Below are 22,994 nucleotides of genomic sequence, written 5' to 3'. Positions count from 1 at the left end.
CGAAAACAGAAGTGATAAAGCGGCCCAGTTCAAAAGGTAGCGTGTGAACGCGCCTCACCAGATGGTGTCATGAAATACATCACTTGAATAACTGAATCAATTTTACTATGCCACCTAAGCTCTGAAGTTTTATTCCGTGTATAAAAAGTGTATGAGCTGTCAGGGTCCCTCATCTTCCCGCGGTATATAAACCACTACGTACTTTCATTTGAAAAATAAAATAACTATCTCAGACTTAAATCCTTAACACTAAAAATATAGTAAAATTTTCAACTATGCATTGGTCAAATAAGAGATTTAGAGAAGAGGGAACGACTTCGAATTCCCTCAAAAATAACAATCAATTTCATCAGCAGCAACCAAGGCTTAGTGGAGATGAAGAATACTCTGTTATGGTGGCAACTCTGAAAAATGTCATCAATGGTAATATTCCAATGGAGAACAATCAAGAATTCAATTTCTTTTCGCCTTATCAATATTCTACTGCCACCACGACCGTTACTTCCTCATCTTCACCTTCTACTAGCATGTCTACGAGTTTCGAACAAGTTTTGAGTGTCCCTGCAGAACAAGAACCTTGTCAATTTTGCAGAATTCAAGGTTGTTTAGGCTGCGACATATTTGGAACCACATTTTCTTCTTCTTCTTCTTCTGCTCCTGTTGCTGCTCCTGTTGTTGATAATAATAAGAAGAAGAGTAGTGCTACAACAATCACGATCGCGAAGAAAAAGAAGAAGAATTACAGGGGAGTGAGACAGAGGCCATGGGGAAAATGGGCAGCAGAAATTCGAGACCCTCGAAAAGCTGCGCGTGTTTGGCTGGGAACTTTCAGTACTGCAGAAGATGCAGCTAGAGCTTATGACAAAGCGGCCATTGAATTCAGAGGTCCACGAGCTAAATTGAATTTTTCATTTGCGGATTATACTGTTGACACTCAAGAACAACAGAGCACTTTATCTTCTTCACCTCAACAATTACCAGAAGAGCCTCAGCAATTGCAGACAGGGAATAATAATAATAATTCTGATTTTGGAAATGAAATTTGGGATCAATTGATGGGTGACAATGAAATTCAAGATTGGTTGACTATGATGAATTTCAATGGAGACTCTTCTGATTCTACTGGCGGGAACGCTCACAGCCTTTAAGTTTCGGTTAGTGAAAAGACAAAATCCAATGCACTAAGCTCGAATTGCCCTGAAATTCAGAAAAAATAAAAGAAATTAAGTTTCAGTTACTCGAATTGAAAAAAAAAAAGAATTAAAAATAAATAAATAAGAAGTTATAGTATATTAATGTGCTTTGCCCTGTTGTATTTTTTTAATCAAATCTGGGCTCTGGAGAAAAAATTAGTTGCAAGTTTCTATTTATTTTCGGGTTGTGCAGTATGTTGTTCGGCATAAATCATTATAATCGAATGAAATGTAAAAATTATAAGGTATTAATGTGAGTGAACTTTTATTTTTGTAATTGCTTCCCCATTTTTAGAGACGGACTTAGCTTATATACTGACAATTCAATTGAACTTAAATTCCTTTACACCAAAGTATAAAAACTTCATTTGTCTTCATTAGGTGCACAGTAAGTTTGAATTTCAACAATCAAATAGTTTCATTTCGATCATAAATTTAATCGTGAAATTTTTATTTTTTTTGACATTTTAGAGTATATAACAAAAAGGGGCAACCCGGTGCACTAAGGCTCCCGCTATGCGCAGGGTCCGGGGAAGGACCTGACCACAAGGGTCTATTGTACGCAGCCTTACCTTGCATTTCTGCCAGAGGCTGTTTCCAAGGCTTGAACCCGTGACCTGGTCACATGGCAGCAACTTTACCAGTTACTCCAAGGCTCCCCTTAATTTTAGAGTATATAACAACTAAAAAAAAAATCTAATTTTTTTGACAGATGTTAAACTACGAGCCCCTCAAAAGTATTAATGAGTTTGTTCAACTTTACCAGTTACTCCAATGCTCCCCTTCAATTTTAGAGTATATAACAACTAAAAAAAATCTAATTTTTTGACAGATGTTAAACTACGAGCCCCTCAAAAGTATTAATGAGTTTGTTCAATATCAACCTCATTAAATTTAAATTTTAAATCCGCTTTATCAAATATTGAAAGATGAAAAACTGAAAATATACATGAAGTTGTTTGGTAGACTGAATTAGAAAAAATAATCCATGCATTAACTTTGTGCATTAGTAGTATCTAGTTTGATATACTTTTTCAATCTATATTTATGCACACTATTGTATATTGAGGTGTGTGTTACTAATACATAAAAATTCATTATATTAGTAATACAAAGAATCTTAATGCATGCATTAGCATGATTAAACACTCAATTGTCCATCAAAACTTTTTTGTATTTTTTCCACTATAATCGTGGAAGATATTTTTATAAATAATTTTTATGTTATATATATTATTTATAATACATTAAATCAAATAATGTATAAAAAATAATTTAATATAAATATTATTAATACACTTTATTTTATATTATTTTTACATAACCCACCAAACTATTCTTTTTTTTTTTTAAAGTTAACTGTGCCCTTTGGGCTTTTTATTATTTGTAAAATTAAAGGGAGTACAGCAGTGTATTGGTAAAAACAAAAGTAAACCCACCAAACTATTCGAATTGTGGGGTGGGATGAAATCACCTGGTGATTTTGATTGCACCGGGCCCACTATATTTGGCAACATGATTTTAAAAAGGTCCAGTTTATATGTCGACTGAAAAAACCCGTGCCATATATTAAGCATCCGAAGCATATTTAACATGTGCTGACTTTATAATAAAGAGAGAAATATTTCCACGAGGCACGAGGGGAAATATAAGTGGTATCTACTCATTACTTTAATTCTAGTACATCCAAGTTTGGGAATATAATAAAAATAGAAATCAATTTGAGAATATAATAAAAATAAATTATGTATTTAGATAATTTTTTCATAATATAATATTTTCTTCGTCTATTTTAAGTTGTTTAGTATATTTAAAATTGATGTTACTTTTATTTGTTCAATTTAAAAAATTAAGAGATAATTTATCATTTAATTTTTTAATTTAACTTTATTATTAACTATAGTAATTTTCAAATATTTTTTAAAGCATTAAATTTCAACGATTTGTTAATTATACTCTTTATCTTTGTCTCACAAAAGGTCACTTATCGTGGACATGAGTTTGGTACGGAGGCACTTGGCAATCAGAACCCAATTGTAGCAATGTGAATGAGGTATATTATATTAATTAAATTAACTTTTGGATATCTAATTAAATTATACAAATAACGTGACGAATCTTTTACTTAAATAATGAGATGTAAAAAGTACACATTTTGTTAAGATTTACTTTTCTTTAAAAATCTATTTCATTGAGAATTGATGCTGTCATGATGACTCAAGGTGTGTTCACTAGGAAGGAAAATAAGTGAGTTATTTATTTATTTATTTTTATGAATTCGATATATAAGTATTTTAAAAAATATTTATATGTAATTTAGATAAATACAATGTAAGGTGAGAGTATGGGTGTGGGTAGGGGTGACAATTGATCAGGTTGAATCAAGTTTGGATCAATCATAATAGATTAACATAACAATTGGATCAAGACTTAATCCAATCCAAATTAGTTTGGATCAAAACGGATTGGATCAAAATGAATTAGGTAATAGATTATATAACGGATCAAAATTCAACTCAATTCAATTTTTACCAAGCTTAATTATTTTATTTGTTCTTTTAAACTATTTTAATACCTAATAAAATTAATTTTTTCTTTATCATGGCTATAATTAACATATCAAATTGAAAAAATAAAAATATTTCAACAAGATTTCTCATGAGCTAATTCGAATTACATATCAACTCAATTTTTAATGGATTGAGCTAATGAATGGGCGGTCAATAACCAACCCAATCTTAAATGGGTTGGGTTGAGTTTGATTTTGCCACCCCTAGATGTGGGGCAGTGGGATAATGGGGATGGAGGCTATGAGTGTGAAGGCGAAAATGATGTGTGTTGGAGCCCGGAGAGTTGGGTTAGGAGGACACACAATTAATGTAGAATGTCACTTCATGAGAAACGTGTTTTTCTACTTTCAGTAGGGAAACTATTTTTCTCATTTTGAAGAAATTTATTTTTCTAAAAGGAAAAATGTTGTCAATTTTTTTTGACCAATTAAATATAAAAATAAAATATTTTTCTTCTACCGAACACACCCTTAAACTCACATTTATTTATGAAAAAAAATATTATTATCAATAAATGGACTATAAGCTTTGATGGTTCATTACAATTAATTTATTTTGCCTAACTTAGTGTAAAACAAAAACTATAATAATAATGGAAAAATTACCCTTTTACACATATTTTAATACCATATTACTTATATTCCCTATTATATCAAAAAAAATCCAAAATTTCTTTTTTTCCTTTAACTCTCTCTCCTTCACTGATACATCACTCTTCCTCCCTAAATCCTCGCCCCTCCTCTCCCCAGACCCCACGATGTGGAATTTCACTGGGTTGTTGTTGTTGTTGTTGTTGTTGTAATTCGCTCCTCTTCATCAGTTTTTGAGATTTTGAATTTATGATTACATCTGTTACTCAATTTCAAGGTTCTAACTAAGGTATATTTTAATTTTTCCTTATATGGAATCTCAATTCATCCTCATTCAATCTGATTTCTCCTAAAATTTGTATCATTTGATTTCTTCTGTAAATCTTTGAAAAATCTTCTAAAATTGATATCATTTGCTTTCTTCTGTAAATCTTTCTGTTTTTGTAACTCATATCTTCAATGATACATATGAAATTCGTTCATGGTCTCAAACAGTCGAATAAAAATCAACAAATTCTTATTTCACCTGATTCTGATTCATCTTGGGAAGGTTACGACGAGGTTACATCCAAACATCGTAACGATCTAGCAGTAATGGATAAGCTACGTGAGAAATTGAAGTCGAAGACTCCAGTTAAACATGCACCCAAAGAACTAGACAACAAGATTGAATGGGTTACAACACGCTCTAATCTCCCAAAGGTATGGGTTCAATTAAGGTTTTTTTTAATGAAGTTTTTATGAAGTTTTTTTGATTCTGATACATATCGTTTATGTATCAACTTATCATGTATCAAGCGCTAACTCTTCTGATATATAGTATGTTTTTTAAATGCTATTTTTTGGAGATTTACTACTTCTGATACATCGTGTTTAAGTGTCAGTTTCTATTGTATCAAGTTTTAATTATTCTGATACATCTATATTTATGTATCAGATTATAATTTATAAAGCGTTATTGCTTCTGATACATCTTCTGTATGTATCAGAATCTCATGTATCAAATATTTTAATGCATATGATACATCGTATTTATGTATAAAATTCAAGTTGTATTTAACCATTTTTTATGTCAATGCAGGGAATGAAATACGTCATCAAGAAGATTCCGTCCCACCCATTGAGATTCGGCACGGCATATAGGGCTAATTTTCTTGATGATTTTGAATCATCGATTAATTGATGAAACACGAATTTTGTTTTGAATTGATGCTCTGTTGTTTTCCTTGGAGTCGATGCTCTGTTTTTTTGGCTTAAAACTTCATGTACATAACTGTCGCCTTCTTTAACCAATTAATCCCATTAATTAGATCAGTAATTGATTTAAAGAGTCAATCATACCTTATCTCAATCTACTATCCATAAATAGATGATGTGCATTAACTACTCTACAGCTAAAGTTGATGTATCAGATACATAACTTATGTATCAGCAAAACTGAAAAAATAATTGAAAACGACTTCGATTTGAATTGATGCTCTATTTTTTCCATTCGAGACGATGCTCTGTTTTTTGGCTTGAATCTTCATGAATATAAAAGTTATTTTTTTTAACAAATTAATCTCATTAATTAGATCAATAATTTAATTAAAGAACCAATCATACCTTACATTAAGATATTAACCATAAATAGCTGATATACATTAAATATTATACAACTAAAGTTGATGTATCAGATACATAACTGTCACGACCCAAAAATTGAGGTCATGATGGCACACATCTCAAAACCCAATCTGATGTGTAACCCTAAAAATAAAATTCATACAAGACTTCCAAAGAGGAAAGTAATTCCACGATTTAAATAAAAAGAAAAAAAAACAATGAAGAAATTATCCCAAAACCTGGTGTCATAAGTATAAAGAGCATCTAATACAAGGTTCGAATCTGAAGATACAACATAAGTCTCTGAATGATACAAAAGACTGAAAAATAAAGATAGACTAGTGACGATCCGAATTCTGGGACCTCACCACTAATCTGAGAATTACACAATCCGCTAGAATATTAACTGCCACGTGGGGTACCCCGACTAGTATCTGCATCAAAAAGGGACACAGAAGTAGGGGTGAGTACAATTCACATGTACTCAGTAGGTTTTAGCTGACTGAGTATAAGGAATTAATCAAACCTATGAAATAAACTAAGGAACGCTTTCACCTGCATATAGAAAAGTCCCACTTCGGCATCGGTGCCGCCAGTTTATATATATAGTGGCACGAATAAAGTATAATAACAACTCATAATCACAATTAATCAAATAATTCAAGCAGCACAAATGTCAATGCAATGCAATGCAATATGATGATGCAATGATGTGGTGGTACGGTGGAATCAAGACTGTCGCACAGCCTGTCGTATACACCTGCCGAGCTGTGCTACCAAGCAGGACCCATGGGGGTCTCGCAGACCATATACCTCAATCACAATATCTCATTATCCTTGCCACCTCCTCGTGGTCAAGGGATCACAATGCATCCATTACCCTGCCGGAAAACTACCTCGGTCAGGGACTCAAGATACAAAGGTTGGGATCACAATGCATCCACTACCCTACCGGAAAACTGCCTCGGTCAGGGACTCAAGATACAAAGGTTTAAAGGTGTTTCATTTTCTTTCTCAAAAAGAATTTCCATATTTCTCAACTTCCCATGTTTCATGATGTGATGAATGAGGATGAATGCATCAAAACACATATGCATGGAAGTAATAATCAACTCACATGTGGTATAATGTTCAAAGTTCTCAAAACTTAACCTACACATGATATTCACCCTCAATAAATAGTAACGGGAAGAACACACTTTCATTTAAATATTCACCCCTTTCTCAACAATATTTCAATACTCAAGTATGCTCAAAACCCCCAACTCAATCTCTCAGGCGGCATCACAAGTCAAATAATATACTCAAGCCTCTCTCTTAGGCAAATCATAATTCACATGCTCTCAAAGCAAATAAGATAACAAATAAGGCCCCCACACGGGCTATGTAATACAAATAAACCCCGTCACGGCAACACATTAATAAATAAGCCTCCACACGGACATCATAATATATATAACATTCTCAACTCATACTACAACCCCATCCCAAAGTCTATAACATATGAATGATTAATTACCCCATCTCAATCTCAAAGAAAGATAGCCAAACCTACCTCAATTGCCGAAACCGCACTCGAATACCTCCACCGGACAAGTAACTCTCGAATTCAGCGCTCGGAATGACAACCCACTATCAACAATGAAACATACACGTCACAAGGAGTCCAATGACACCCATATTGATAGGTTTCGGAACCGGGGGTAAAATGGTCCAAAAATTAACTATTTTCGAAAAGGGTCAAATCTGTAAATTTATTGAACAATCCCATTCTATTGGTAATAAGGAACTCATGGTTGAAAAACCCATAAAAATAGAGCTCAAAACGAGTTGGAAATCACAATTTTCCTTAAATTCGGATTAGGGAAGAAACAAGGATTTTTGGGGTTTGAAACTAAAATTTAAGAGTTAAAATCGTCAAAAACTTAATGAAAAAGGAAGGTTTTAGGTCAAAAATCACTTACCCAACACTTTGCCTCGAAAATCTCTTCTCAAATCACCTCAAGGAGTTCAAGAACTCAAACAAATGTTGAAAAATATTGAAATGAGAAGAAAGGGGCATTTTCTGCCCAAAAAGTTACTGTTCACGCGTGTTACTGTTCACGCGTGTTTTGTACAAATTTACGAAAATCACCCTCAAGGTCATTACAATATCCACCACTAAAAAGAATGTTCGTCCTCGAACATAAGATAAAATAAAGTACCTGGGGTCTCAAAAAGCTGAGGGTATCGAGCCTGCATATCAGACTCTAACTCCCAAGTCGCCTCCTCAGCAGGCCGATGCTGCCACTGCACCTTGACCGAAGCGACCTCCTTGGTCCTGAGTCTACGAAGCCGCCTATCTAGAATAACTGTCGGCTCCTCCTCATAAGTCAAATCCGGACTCAACTCTACCGCATCATAAGAAATCACATGAGACTCATCCGATATGTACTTGCGAAGCATGGAAACATGAAACACCGGATGGACAGCTGACAATTTAGGGGGTAAGGCCAACTTATACGCCACTCCACCTACTCTCCTCAGGATTTCAAACGGGCCAACAAACCTTGGGCTAAGCTTGCCCTTCTTTCCGAACCTCATCACACCCTTCATGGGCGATATTTTAAGCCACACGCAATCACCCACCATGAACTCTAAGGGACGAACCCTCCTATCAGCATAACTCTTCTGACGACTCTGAGCTGTCAATAGTCGACCCTGAATCAAACGTACCCGCTCCACAGCATCCCTAAGTAAGTCAGTATCCAATGCATCAACCGCAACAGAATCAAACCATCCAATGGGTGATCGACACCTACGACCATACAATGCCTCAAATGGTGCCATTTGAATGCTGGAGTGATAACTGTTATTATAGGCAAACTCTGCTAAGGGCAAGTGTTGGTCCCATCGGGCACCAAAATCAATCACACAGGCCCTAAGCATATCCTCCAACACCTGAATAGTCCGTTCAGACTGACCATCGGTTTGGGGATGAAATGCTGAACTCATCTCTAGTCGCGTACCCAAACCACGCTGTAATGCCTTCCAAAAGTGAGAGGTGAACACTGAACCCCGATCCGATACAATAGAGATAGGCACCCCATGCAGCCTAACAATCTCACGAAGATAGATCCTAGCTAACTGATCCGCATTGTAGCTAGTCTTCACCGGAAGGAAATGGGCTGATTTGGTCAATCGATCCACAATCACCCAGACAGAGTCATACTTACCCAATGCCATGGGTAATCCAGACACGAAGTCCATAGTGATACGCTCCCATTTCCACTCAGGAATGGGCATCCTTTGCATAGGACCACCCGGTTTCTGATGCTCATACTTCACTTGTTGGCAATTTAGACACTTAGCCACAAAATCAATAATGTCTCTCTTCATGCCACACCACCAATAATGTTGTTTCAAGTCATGAAACATCTTTGCCACTCCCGGGTGAATCGAATACTTGGAACAATGAGCCTCCTCTAATATCATACGTACCCATTCACTAACCTTGGGCACACAAATGCGACCATTAATCCTCAAAACTCCTTCCTGATCAAGAGAGGCTGATTTTGCTTCACCACTCAACACTTTGTCTCGAATGGCCCTCAACTTTTCATCTTCAAACTGGTGTGTACGAATCTGGTCCATCAAAGTAGACCTAGCCTCCACAAATGCCAAAATACCATGATGTGTAGAAATATCCAGTCGGACCAACTGTCTAGCCAATGACTGAACCTCCAACGCCAAAGGCCTCTCCACAGCCTTAAGAAAGGCCAAACTACCCATGCTAGATGCTTTGCGACTCAGGGCATCCGCTACCACATTAGCTTTGCCCGGATGATAAAGTATGGTAATGTCATAGTCTTTCAATAACTCTAACCACCTACGCTGCCGCATGTTCAGATTCGGCTGAGAAAAGATATACTTAAGGCTACGGTGGTCAGTATAGACCTCGCAATGCACTCCATAGAGATAATGCCTCCACAACTTCAGAACAAACACCACTGCTGCTAACTCTAAGTCGTGGGTAGGATAGTTCTTCTCATGTACCTTCAACTGTCGAGAAGCATAAGCTATAACTCTACCTTTTTGCATCAATACACCACCCAAGCCGACTCCCGAAGCATCACAAAACACAATAAATGCCACGCCCTCCTCGGGTAAGGCTAGAATAGGTGCTGAAGTCAATAATTCCTTGAGCTTTTGAAAGCTCGCCTCACACTCATCAGTCCACTGAAATGCCACGGTCTTTTGAGTTAGCCTAGTCAATGGGGCTGCAATAGAAGAGAATCCTTGAACAAACCGACGATAGTAGCCTGCCAACCCAATAAAACTCCGAATCTCGGTAACCGAAGTAGGCCTAACCCAATCACGAACCGCTGCAACTTTGGCTGGATCAACCATAATACCATCCTTGGTCACTATATGACCCAAGAATGTCACGGACTCAAGCCAAAACTCACATTTGGAGAATTTTGCATACAACTTCTCCTCTCTCAATCTCTGAAGGACTGTCCTCAGGTGCCTAACATGATCCGCCGCATTCTTGGAATAAACCAAGATGTCATCAATAAACACAATCACAAACGAGTCCAAATAAGGTCGAAATACCCGGTTCATCAACTCCATAAAAGCAGCCGGGGCATTAGTCAACCCGAAGGACATAACCACAAACTCATAATGCCCATAACGAGTCCTGAATGCAGTCTTCGGGATGTCAGATTCTCGAACTCTCAACTGATGGTAACCCGACCTCAAATCAATCTTTGAGAACACCGATGCACCTTGAAGCTGGTTAAATAAATCATCAATGCGAGGGAGAGGATACTTGTTCTTGATAGTGACTTTGTTCAACTGTCGATAGTCAATACACATCCTCATAGTACCATCTTTCTTCTTCACAAATAAAATCGGTGCACCCCACGGTGATACACTAGGTCTAATAAACCCTTTCTTCAATAAATCTTCCAATTGTTCTTTCAACTCTTTCAATTCTGCCGGAGCCATCCGATAAGGAGAAATAGAGATGGGTTTAGTGTCATGCTCCAAATCAATCACAAAATCGATATCACGATCAGGAGGAACTCCCGGCAAGTCTGTAGGAAATACATCCATAAACTCTCTCACCACCCTCGTAGTCTCTATATGAGATGACTCCGTGGTGAGATCACGTACATGAGCCAAATAAGACAAACAACCCTTATCCATCAAGCGACGAGCACGAATATAAGATATCACCCCCTTAGGGTATGAACTCGGATTACCCTTCCATACTAAGCTAGGTAAACCGGGATAAGCTAAGGTCACGGTCTTTGCATAACAATCTAATATAGCATGATAAGGAGATAACCAGTCCATACCCAGTATCACATCAAAATCAAGCATGTCTAATAAAATCAAGTCTGCACGGGTCTCTCTACCCGAAAATATCACCAAACATCCCTTGTATACCCGATCCACTACTAAAGATTCACCTATTGGGGTAGAAATAGTAATAGGCACAATAAGGGACTCACTCACATAATCAATACCCACATCAAAATAAGTCGACACATAAGAATAGGTAGACCCTGGGTCAAATAATACTGAAGCAGAACGATGGCAAACTGGAACAATACCTGTAATAACTGCATCAGAGGCTTCTGCCTCATATCTACCCGGTATAGCATAGCATAACTGACGGTCACCCTTAGCCTGCGAACCACCACGAGCACCACCTCGTACTCTACCCCTAGCACCATGGGTGCCACCTCTAGTATTCTGCGAAGAACCTCGAATAGTTGGAGCATCTATAGAATGAACAACTGGTGCCCCAGGCCGTCCATTAGAAGGAGCACGTTTGGGGCAATCTTGGGCCTTATGCCCAAACTCATCACACACATAACAACCTCGAGGACCTGAACTCCGTGGGGAATAACTAGAATTGTCAAAACAACCTCCGGAGCTCGAAGAACCCTGAATAGCTGCCTGGACTGGTCTGCCCTGATAACCATGGGTTCCTGAACCCGAATATTCTCTACCCTTGGAGGAATGATCGCTGAATTGACCCTGCCGACGGAACCTCTTGGCCCCGCCCTGTCTAGCACGTCGGATACTCTCTATCATCCTGGCATGATCAATAATACTCTGAAACGTACCCCCAGACAGTACAAGAGAGGTTGTAGCCTCCTGGAGATAACCGGCGAATCCCTTCACTAGTTTGCGAATCCGCTCGAATTCGGTGGGAATACTCGACATAGCATAACGAGATAACTCATGGAAGCGAGTTTCGTACTCAGATACAGATAAGGAGCCCTGCTCCAGTCTGTCAAACTCATCCCTACGCTGATCACGAAGGCTATATGGCACAAATCTCTCAAGGAACACCTCAGTAAACTGTTCCCAACTCATCATAGGAGAACCAATAGGTCTACGAGCAAGAACTGACCTCCACCATTCTTTGGCCACTCCCGCAAATTGATATGAAGTGTAAGCAACTCCATGTGCCTCTAAAATGCCTAGGTTGAACAACCTATCTTGACACTCAGTCAAAAAGTCATAGGCTTTCTCTCCGGCTTTACCATCAAACCTTGGAGGTGCCAATCGAACGAACCTCTCGAAACTCTTCTGCTCAGCTACCGACATGGCAGCATTAGCAGAAACTGGCGGAGCTGCAAATCTCGGAGGTGCAATAGAAGGCATTGAAGATGAACCAGGAGTCTGAAATCCTACACTAGGCCCCTGAACTGGCGGTGTAGCACCAACTGTGATAGGAGAACCTATAGTACCTGAAATAATACCAGAGGTAGGAGCACCATCCAGTCTAGCCAATAATCGAACCAATAGCTCTTGAAGCATCGGAGTACTATCGGGAACCACAGGAGGCTGGGATGGCCTCTCCTCCTCAGTCTTCTGCTCTAAGTCATCCTCATGCTCATACATGGGCTCAGGTGATAGCTCTCTAGCTCGTCCACGAGCAGGTGCCGCTCCCCTTGCTCGGCCTCGTCCCCTGACTCCACCACGTCCTCTACCTCGCCCGCGTACTGGGGCTTGAGCAGCAGGTGCAGCCTCACCCTCAGTAATTGTGGCTCTAGTCCTCACCATCTGCGCAGAAGGAATAGATCAGAGGTATACAACACTTGATATGAATAAATCGCACGAAGGGAGTAAAAAGAAAGAAATTCTCCTATTAAGTATCTTGTAGCCTCTCGAAGATAAGTACGGACGTCTACGTACCGATCCGCAAGACTCTACTAGACACCCTGCTCTTTAACTTATAAGACCGGTGAACCTAGTGCTCTGATACCAATTGTCACGACCCAAAAATTGAGGTCATGATGGCACACATCTCAAAACCCAATCTGATGTGTAACCCTAAAAATAAAATTCATACAAGACTTCCAAAGAGGAAAGTGATTCCACGATTTAAATAAAAAGAAAAAAAAAACAATGAAGAAATTATCCCAAAACCTGGTGTCATAAGTATAAAGAGCATCTAATACAAGGTTCGAATCTGAAGATACAACATAAGTCTCTGAATGATACAAAAGACTGAAAAATAAAGATAGACTAGTGACGATCCGAATTCTGGGACCTCACCACTAATCTGAGAATTACACAATCCGCTAGAATATTAACTGCCACGTGGGGTACCCCGACTAGTATCTGCATCAAAAAGGGACACAGAAGTAGGGGTGAGTACAATTCACATGTACTCAGTAGGTTTTAGCTGACTGAGTATAAGGAATTAATCGAACCTATGAAATAAACTAAGGAACGCTTTCACCTGCATATAGAAAAGTCCCACTTCGGCATCGGTGCCGCCAGTTTATATATATAGTGGCACGAATAAAGTATAATAACAACTCATAATCACAATTAATCAAATAATTCAAGCAGCACAAATGTCAATGCAATGCAATGCAATATGATGATGCAATGATGTGGTGGTACGGTGGAATCAAGACTGTCGCACAGCCTGTCGTATACACCTGCCGAGCTGTGCTACCAAGCAGGACCCATGGGGGTCTCGCAGACCATATACCTCAATCACAATATCTCATTATCCTTGCCACCTCCTCGTGGTCAAGGGATCACAATGCATCCATTACCCTGCCGGAAAACTACCTCGGTCAGGGACTCAAGATACAAAGGTTGGGATCACAATGCATCCACTACCCTACCGGAAAACTGCCTCGGTCAGGGACTCAAGATACAAAGGTTTAAAGGTGTTTCATTTTCTTTCTCAAAAAGAATTTCCATATTTCTCAACTTCCCATGTTTCATGATGTGATGAATGAGGATGAATGCATCAAAACACATATGCATGGAAGTAATAATCAACTCACATGTGGTATAATGTTCAAAGTTCTCAAAACTTAACCTACACATGATATTCACCCTCAATAAATAGTAACGGGAAGAACACACTTTCATTTAAATATTCACCCCTTTCTCAACAATATTTCAATACTCAAGTATGCTCAAAACCCCCAACTCAATCTCTCAGGCGGCATCACAAGTCAAATAATATACTCAAGCCTCTCTCTTAGGCAAATCATAATTCACATGCTCTCAAAGCAAATAAGATAACAAATAAGGCCCCCACACGGGCTATGTAATACAAATAAACCCCGTCACAGCAACACATTAATAAATAAGCCTCCACACGGACATCATAATATATATAACATTCTCAACTCATACTACAACCCCATCCCAAAGTCTATAACATATGAATGATTAATTACCCCATCTCAATCTCAAAGAAAGATAGCCAAACCTACCTCAATTGCCGAAACCGCACTCGAATACCTCCACCGGACAAGTAACTCTCGAATTCAGCGCTCGGAATGACAACCCACTATCAACAATGAAACATACACGTCACAAGGAGTCCAATGACACCCATATTGATAGGTTTCGGAACCGGGGGTAAAATGGTCCAAAAATTAACTATTTTCGAAAAGGGTCAAATCTGTAAATTTATTGAACAATCCCATTCTATTGGTAATAAGGAACTCATGGTTGAAAAACCCATAAAAATAGAGCTCAAAACGAGTTGGAAATCACAATTTTCCTTAAATTCGGATTAGGGAAGAAACAAGGATTTTTGGGGTTTGAAACTAAAATTTAAGAGTTAAAATCGTCAAAAACTTAATGAAAAAGGAAGGTTTTAGGTCAAAAATCACTTACCCAACACTTTGCCTCGAAAATCTCTTCTCAAATCACCTCAAGGAGTTCAAGAACTCAAACAAATGTTGAAAAATATTGAAATGAGAAGAAAGGGGCATTTTCTGCCCAAAAAGTTACTGTTCACGCGTGTTACTGTTCACGCGTGTTTTGTACAAATTTACGAAAATCACCCTCAAGGTCATTACAATAACTTATGTATCAGCAAAATTGAAAAAAAATTGAAATCGAATTTGGTTTGAATTTATGCTCTGTTTTTGGGCTTGAATCTTCATGTACACAACCGTTATTTTTTTTTAACCAAATTAATCTCATTAATTAGATCAGTAATTGATTTAAATAACTAATCATACCTTATATTAAGATAATATTCATAAATAGATGATCTTCATTAATTATTCTACAGCTAAATTGATATATCAGATACATAACTAATGTATCCGAAAAATTGAAAAAAAAGGGAAATCGGGTAATTTTGATACAATGAGGGATGTATAGTAATTAGACTTTTTCATTATGGGATTTAGGTAAAGTTTGCAATAATGTTCCCATCTTTTTCCATCGATCCTTTTTGGCTTTTGTGTTACTGTTATTGTCTGTGTTCTCAATTTATTTGAAGTTGTGTAATTAAATACGAAATTTAACACGAGAGTTTATTGTACGCAGTTTTATCTTGCATTTTTGTCAGAGGCTGTTTTCAAAGCTTGAACCCGTGACCTCCTGGTTACCTGACTTTATCAGTTATTCCAAGGCTTCCCTTTAACTTGTGGTCTAAAATAAGTCTAAAAAAAATATGATTATAACTTATTAAGAATAAAATAAGAAGTTTAAAATTAAATTATTATTAAATACATATAAAAAAGATGTTATTTTTTCTAGAACCGACTAACTGTCACATAAATTAGAATGAAAGAGAATAGTTAATTAGAGATAACATCCATCCCATTCTCATTCTCACATCTTATTCTAAAACAACAAAGACAAACATAGAAACAACTAGAATCAAATGTACATTAGTTTAATTCATATCATTCAGCATAACACAGCTTTGCTTTAATTTGGCTAAACAAACTTTTCACTATATACTATGAATCGACCTAATTGGTGGTTCCAAATTAACATAGTGAATCACAAGGGAAGGCAGAGAATAGAAATTTCATAAAAAGTGTATTAAACAAATTAAAAGAGGATAAGTACACCATTGCAACATTTACAGGTCTCAAGTCACTTTCAAATCACCACGTGATACCTTCTTATATATATGCTACTTTAAAAATATTTTCTAGTAACACAATCAAGATGCTATTCTGCCCAACGAGTGCCCAAGAACAAATAAAATTGTTAGTATTATAATCTATGTGCAGCTATCATAATTCATATACTAAGATGAAGATGATGTATAATTACAATTAATGTCGATTCATTCACATTTTCATTTTTCGCCGAAAAATGGAATTTTCAAAATTGAAATTGGAGTTGGAGTTGTGTTTTTGGGCCCTTCATTTGAGCCCAATACTTGCCTTGGGCAGGTTGGCCCTTTAAAGATTGGTAAAAGCCCAGAGCTTTTAACGCGCAAAGACGAAAAGCGTGCCGCCATTTACTTAATGACGAAGCTACGTGTCACCGTCAGATGCACGCCGTCTTGCGAATTTACATATATATCCATTTGATCCATCTTCGGCTTTTACAGTTTGTTTTTTTTTTCAAAAGCTTCCAAATTAAATCTAATCAAATTCCCTCTTTTCGTATTTTAGCTTTCCACTTTTCCCGGATTTCGAATTTTGATTAGTTTCTTCTCACCTTAGCAATTCAAAGTCTACTTTCCCGGCGATCAACTGCTCTGATCATTTGATCGGAATACCTCAATCATGGGAGCTTCTCACAGTCGCGAAGGTCTAGAACTTTCCGATGAATCGGATTACGAGGACGACGAGGGAAGCACTAAAACGGAAAGTGAAGAACAGTATGAAGACGCCGCTGAAGATCACGCTCCGATGAGGACTCCACCGGTGAGTAACAAAGCCCTTGACGAATTGGATTCTAAACTGAAAGCGCTAAAACTTAAGTACGGTTCTGTGGAGACACCGACGAATCTAAGAAATGCCGTTAAGTTGTACTTACATGTCGGCGGTAACACGCCGAAAGCGAAATGGATAATTTCTCAGAAGCTGGCTCACTATGAGTTTGTTAAAACACTGAAAATCGGAGGTGATGATGAAGACGATTACGAATTGTCAAGTGGAGGAGATGAGGGCTTTTGGGTTTTGAAGGTGGGGAAGAAGATTAAGGCTAGGGTTTCGACTGATATGCAGTTGAAGATGTTTGGAGATCAGAGGAGGGTTGATTTTGTGGATAACGGAGTGTGGGCTTTGAAGTTTTTTGTGGATGACGAGTATAGGAATTTCATTACCAAATTCCAGGACTGCTTATTTGAGAATGTGTATGGAATGGAGGCTACAGAGGCGAACAAAGTGAAGATTTATGGGAAGGAGTTTATTGGATGGTTAAAACCCGAGGAATCAGATGATGCAATGTGGGAAGATGCAGATTCTGGAGTCTGGAAGGGTAGTGGAAAGAGTCCCATGACGCCGGTGAGGGATAGTCAAGATTTACTGGAGGAATTTGAGGAAGCTGCTACTGGAGGAGGAATACAGAGTTTGGCATTAGGGGCTTTAGATAATAGTTTTCTTGTGAATGATTTGGGAGTTCAAGTTGTGAAGAATTTCAGCCATGGAATCCATGGGAAGGGTGTTTATGTGAAATTTGATGAGAAAGATAAGTGGTCCGGAGGCACAACGCCTAAAAAGGCTCTTTTGATGCGTGGAGAAACTAATATGATGCTAATGAGTCCTTTTAAGGAAGGGAAGCCCCGTTCAACTGGACTTCACCAATTGGATATTGAGACTGGTAAAGTTGTTACTGAATGGAAGTTTGAGAAGGACGGGACTGATATTACCATGAAGGATATAACAAATGATACAAAAGGGTCACAGTTGGATCCTGCTGAATCGACATTTTTGGGCTTGGATGATAGCCGGCTGTGTCAGTGGGACATGCGTGATAAGAAGGGAATTGTTCAGACATTAGCAAATACGAGTTCTCCAGTATTAAATTGGACTCAGGGGCATCAGTTTTCAAGAGGAACAAATTTTCAGTGCTTTGCCACGACTGGTGATGGCTCCATTGTTGTTGGATCACTTGATGGGAAGATTCGCTTGTACTCGAAGACCTCTATGAGGCAAGCAAAGACTGCATTCCCTGGCCTTGGCTCTCCAATTACACATGTTGATGTTACTTATGATGGCAAATGGATACTGGGCACGACGGATACATATTTGATCTTGATATGCACTTTGTTTACTGATAAGGATGGGAAGACCAAAACTGGTTTTACTGGTCGAATGGGAAATAAAATACCAGCTCCAAGATTATTAAAGCTGACTCCTGTTGATGCGCATATGGCTGGGGCAAATAACAAGTTCCATGGTGGACATTTCTCTTGGGTAAGAATGCCTAATTTATTTAGCTGCTTAACATATAAATGTTGCTTAGCTAATTGCAACTCTCATGTTGCTTATATTTTGAAGAGACTATACATCAACATTCATGTTATCTCCATGAAAATTGTTTTTTGTGTTGTGAGTTCATATAACTTGGTTGTTGCTCCTTCTGTGTAAGCTCTTATGCTACTTTTAGTAAATGCAATGACCTTAGAGTGAAATGATTATTATGGCATAGGTAATCGACCTCAACTTTAGTAAAAAAAAAATAGATCTCTCTCAGGAATCAGGATGATTAGCAAAGGGGATCTGAAACCTCATTCCGCTATCTTAGAAACTCAACTACTATTAGAATATGAAAAATCTTTACTCAAGTATTTTTTCCATTAAAAGAACGTACTCAAGGTGCAAACTCCAATTGGCTGCTGAAACTGGCAAGTCTCAGATGGGCGAAAATGTAATATCTTCTTTGTTTTCCATATTAATTAGGCTAGAGGATATCCTTTTTTAAGTCTGAAACATATTACGAGAGTTGGCAATAGAATAGTAGACCGATGCACTTCTTTGTTGCCTGCCATCTGTTGTTACTGTGCTGCAGCAATTCATTTGCATGGAATATTACAGCTTTCGAATGACAGTAGTACAACTTGAATTTGATTACAGTTTTTTACTTGCACCAGATCCACCAAAGATCTGGTTAATGTTCGTTGCATGATAAATTTGTTTGTCATAGCAGCTCTTACCCTCTTTTTGCATGATAAGGGATTGCTTGGAAGTCTCTCTCTTTTTAAAAAAAATGTTTTTCTTTCTCTGATGCAGAATTATACTGTAGTTGCAGTTCATGCTTGTGTTTCTCTCTTCCTTGAGCTGAAAGTAAGCGACTGACCTGACCTGCCTTGTTTGTATGTCATTTCCAGGTTACCGAAAGTGGAAAACAAGAACGCCACTTGGTTACAGCAGTAGGCAAATTCAGCGTGATATGGAATTTCCAACAGGTGAAGGACAGTGCTCATCGTTGCTATCAAAATCAGCCAGGCCTGAAGAGTTGTTATTGTTACAAGATAGTGCCCAAGGATGAATCCATTATTGAGAGCCGTTTCATGCATGACAAGTATGCCGTCAGTGACTCACCCGAGGCTCCCCTGGTTGTAGCAACTCCAATGAAAGTTACTTCCATCAGCATGTCAGGCAAGAAGCGTGGATTTGGGAAGTAGTTGACTGATGATTGATCAATGTGCGTCAGAAGATTTTTCTGTTGTGTACATAGGGAGGTCCTAGTTATGTTCTTTTTCCTTTTCCAATCCATAAATTGTGTTTGATTGTTTGCGTTTATGTTTGAGAAACCTCTTTGCTTTTTACACTCTATCTATGGGTGGAATTCTTTATGGCATGCACGTTTTTATGTCAAAGGATGTTTGAATGAAGAAGTGAATGCATTGATTCAAGCCCTATGTTTTTTTCTTTTGGCAGTGGTCCTGTTGTCCATCTACTGTGCATGAATAGGAGGGGTCCGAAGGATCTTTGCACTCTTTTACTTTATCAGTGCTCTTATTTATATAAGTATCAATTAAGGAAGAAATTCTCTACTGGTTATAAACCCCAGTACTTTTGAAAGGCCAGATTAGCCATTACTAGTTCTAACAGAATCTATCAATACGACGAACACAAGCAAACCAAGGTAAAAACAATCGCAACAGCATGAGGGGAGGTTTGTAATGTCTATGGAATGGTCAGAGTAGCAAAAGGGTATTTTCACACAAGGTTCGGCATAGGCTTGCAACACTCATAAAGCGTCTCTGGCAGCAATTCTGCACGTTATAGCATCTGCAAGTGATGATATCTCCAGCTCCAGATTAGATATCTTGTAATGCTGTCAGAAATTCGAGTTATTAAAATCCATTATAAAGAAAGGAAGCATGACCATCAACGATACACCATAAACCACTTGGAAAGTCAACTTCACCCAGCACCCACCTTTTGAATCTGAGCCTGGTTTATTCTTTGTTCCAATTCCTTCAGGTCAATCTCATTGCCCTTTATGAGTTTTTCTATGGCCACCATCTAGTTACAGAGTAAAAGCACATCATTAATGTCAGGAAAAAAAAACAAAAAATCAGCATTGGTGACATAATATTGTCGCCTTACCTCATCAGCCGAAGCACCAAAGCGTGCTGCCAGGATGTAGCTTGTGTTGTCTGCGATGCCACATCTTTTCAAAGACTCTGAAATCTACTATGATAAAGCCAAGTAAAAGTCAATTGACCACAAAAAGATAAATCCATTATATTTCAGATTAAGCCTAAGAGCTTCTTACATGCTTAGATCCCGAGAAGTTGTAAACAAGCTCAGAATGGAGGGTCCGTGTAGTCAGTGAATCCCTTGATTTAGCTGCAAGTGTCTTGTGTGCAGCTGCCAGAACAGGAAACACATCTGGGATCTGTTGAAATAAGCCCAGAGATGAAATCAGCTGAAATGCAGAAAGCACAAGTAGTGAGCTTTGAGAATGTGTGAAGAGAGTGTGCTTACAAGTGATGCATTCAGAAATGCTACTTCTGGCTCCAGTGTTGCAGACTGCATTAAGTCCAATAGTTCTCTGCGAAAGATGAATCGTTTAGATTTGTTTAAAACTTACAAATAATGTACTTTCGTTTGAAGCATAACTTATTTCCCTGATACTAATAATTCACATTTGCTGATGTAGTCATTTACTTAGTTAGAAATAAATGTCTGGCATTAATTCTCTCCATATATAATGTAGGTTACAGGCTCATAACCAAGTTACGTGATATCTTTTCAAGCTTAGGCCTAAGCGTCCAAAACTTAACATTGAGCTTAGAATTTCATTCTCTTCATCAAAGTACCATGTCCATTTTTTCTACACCCGGATAATTTTGTTAGGCAACCAATTCATTTCCTGAAGCTTTTAGAAGTAGCATATCCTTCAAAGTACCCAAGGATTTACCAAAAAATTGTGCAAGAAATACTTCTGGCCAATACTTAGCAATCCTGGAAAGAATCTCGCTAACAGACATGGATATGCACATATCTTCATAATGGTTACACTTGATGTCTCAGTGTCTATCTGCCATTAGTTCCAATTGAAAAAACTACTGAAGTGCAATGTAGTGAATAGAAAATCCAACTTTACAAGGCATAGACAGCGAAACCATCCATTAAACTAAATGAATAGAAAATTCAACTTCACAAGGCATAGACAGAGAAACCATCCATTAAACTAAAGAGTTCCCGTTTCCTGTGTATAGTTTCATAAACTAAGATAACGTCTCCCCTTGAACCCTGAACTTACTTTCCTCATGAATAAAAAAGAAAACAGTTCAAAAAACCTAAACCTTATAGGGCCCCATGATAGCTCCTTCGCTAGTGCAATCCAAAAGAAGATAAAAATGAATAGAAAGTAGTAAGCTTGTTTCTCTGAGGCATATTCATATCCACGACAGCCATTTCTCAGTCCAAAAAAAGAAAGGAACATGTACACTTTTTAGCATTAAAGAAAAACATATCAGCAACAACACAAGTCAATAAATCAACCAAGCAGGTAGCAGCTCATTTATAGGCTTATACCAGCTTTTACACACATCTCTTACTTCTAAATAAACGATAAGCTCATCCCCATTTACAAGTCTCCAATAAGTTCAGAAATAAGCCGAGAAACTTTTATCAGAAATTACAAGTCTCCAATAAGTTCAGAAATAAGCGGAGAAACTTTTATTAGAAAGAAACCAACGTACTTAGAATTAGTAACATCGCTGAAAAGGGCAAGACAAAGTGTAGTTCCACCGACTTCAAACGCCTTCATTGTTAACTGAAATCATGAAATTTCAAATAAAATCAAATTTAAAATACGAAGAAAACAGTAAAGCAGGAAACTATGAAATTCTGCTAACAAGAAAAGGATTAAAAAACCTTTTTCGCACTTAGCCAAGGCGGCTCAACCCTAAAACCAGTGTCTTTTACGCCCAAAAAATAAGGGCTTCGAAGAACCAAAAAACCCCGAAATTCAGTTACGAAAACATACGAAGATGCACAAAAAAGAAACAAATTCCAGCAAGAGGCAAGATTAAATGAAGAACCAAAAGCACTGAGCAGACAAAAGATGAAGGAGATTACATACATAAAAGAGGCAGCCAGATCTGATAAAACAAATATTAAGTAGAACATAATTTTTTTTATGTATTTATTGTTGTTAGTGTAACGTATGCTATAAATATTTATTTTAAAATAGTTGTTAATTTAAATAATTAAAAAAAAATTAATTATTTTTTTCTAATTTTGTCTTTAACGTTAATTGTTTTAGAATTAAGAGGCACGCACACATACACATATATATATATAGATTAAATAATTAATAAGAGATATATT

At 37.6% G+C, this 22,994-nt stretch overlaps 3 protein-coding genes across 5 annotated transcripts; 2 read left to right on the top strand and 1 right to left on the bottom strand.

The window, feature by feature from the left end:
- The first annotated feature begins 221 nt into the window (after positions 1 to 221).
- Positions 222 to 1,470, top strand: LOC129884520 (ethylene-responsive transcription factor ERF109-like). The gene has a single exon (XM_055958815.1). The coding sequence runs from the start codon at positions 276 to 278 to the stop codon at positions 1,146 to 1,148; it is 873 nt and encodes a 290-aa protein (XP_055814790.1). The 5' UTR covers positions 222 to 275; the 3' UTR covers positions 1,149 to 1,470.
- Positions 1,471 to 16,808: 15,338 nt separating this feature from the next.
- Positions 16,809 to 20,063, top strand: LOC129885543 (protein CYPRO4). Its single transcript, XM_055959847.1, has 2 exons — positions 16,809 to 18,617; positions 19,532 to 20,063. The coding sequence occupies exons 1-2, from the start codon at positions 16,983 to 16,985 to the stop codon at positions 19,826 to 19,828; spliced, it is 1,932 nt and encodes a 643-aa protein (XP_055815822.1). The 5' UTR covers positions 16,809 to 16,982; the 3' UTR covers positions 19,829 to 20,063.
- A 320-nt stretch (positions 20,064 to 20,383) lies between these two features.
- Positions 20,384 to 22,804, bottom strand: LOC129885544 (uncharacterized). Of its 3 annotated transcripts, none has more exons than XM_055959848.1 (7): positions 22,743 to 22,804; positions 22,364 to 22,437; positions 21,141 to 21,207; positions 20,929 to 21,051; positions 20,760 to 20,843; positions 20,589 to 20,675; positions 20,384 to 20,484 (listed from the first exon to the last, which is right to left on the bottom strand). In XM_055959848.1, the coding sequence occupies exons 1-7, from the start codon at positions 22,791 to 22,793 to the stop codon at positions 20,398 to 20,400; spliced, it is 573 nt and encodes a 190-aa protein (XP_055815823.1). In that variant the 5' UTR covers positions 22,794 to 22,804; the 3' UTR covers positions 20,384 to 20,397. The 3 variants fall into 3 exon arrangements, with proteins under 3 accessions (XP_055815823.1, XP_055815824.1, XP_055815825.1); XM_055959849.1 differs by having other exon boundaries at positions 22,747 to 22,792; XM_055959850.1 differs by lacking the exon at positions 22,743 to 22,804 and adding an exon at positions 22,539 to 22,733.
- Between the last annotated feature and the right edge of the window lie 190 nt (positions 22,805 to 22,994).

This window comes from Solanum dulcamara, chromosome 4 (genome assembly GCF_947179165.1).
Source record: "Solanum dulcamara chromosome 4, daSolDulc1.2, whole genome shotgun sequence".
NCBI classification, from domain to species: domain Eukaryota; kingdom Viridiplantae; phylum Streptophyta; class Magnoliopsida; order Solanales; family Solanaceae; genus Solanum; species Solanum dulcamara.
Note: the sequence above shows the minus strand (reverse complement) of the source record. Positions and strands in the feature narration are given on the sequence as shown.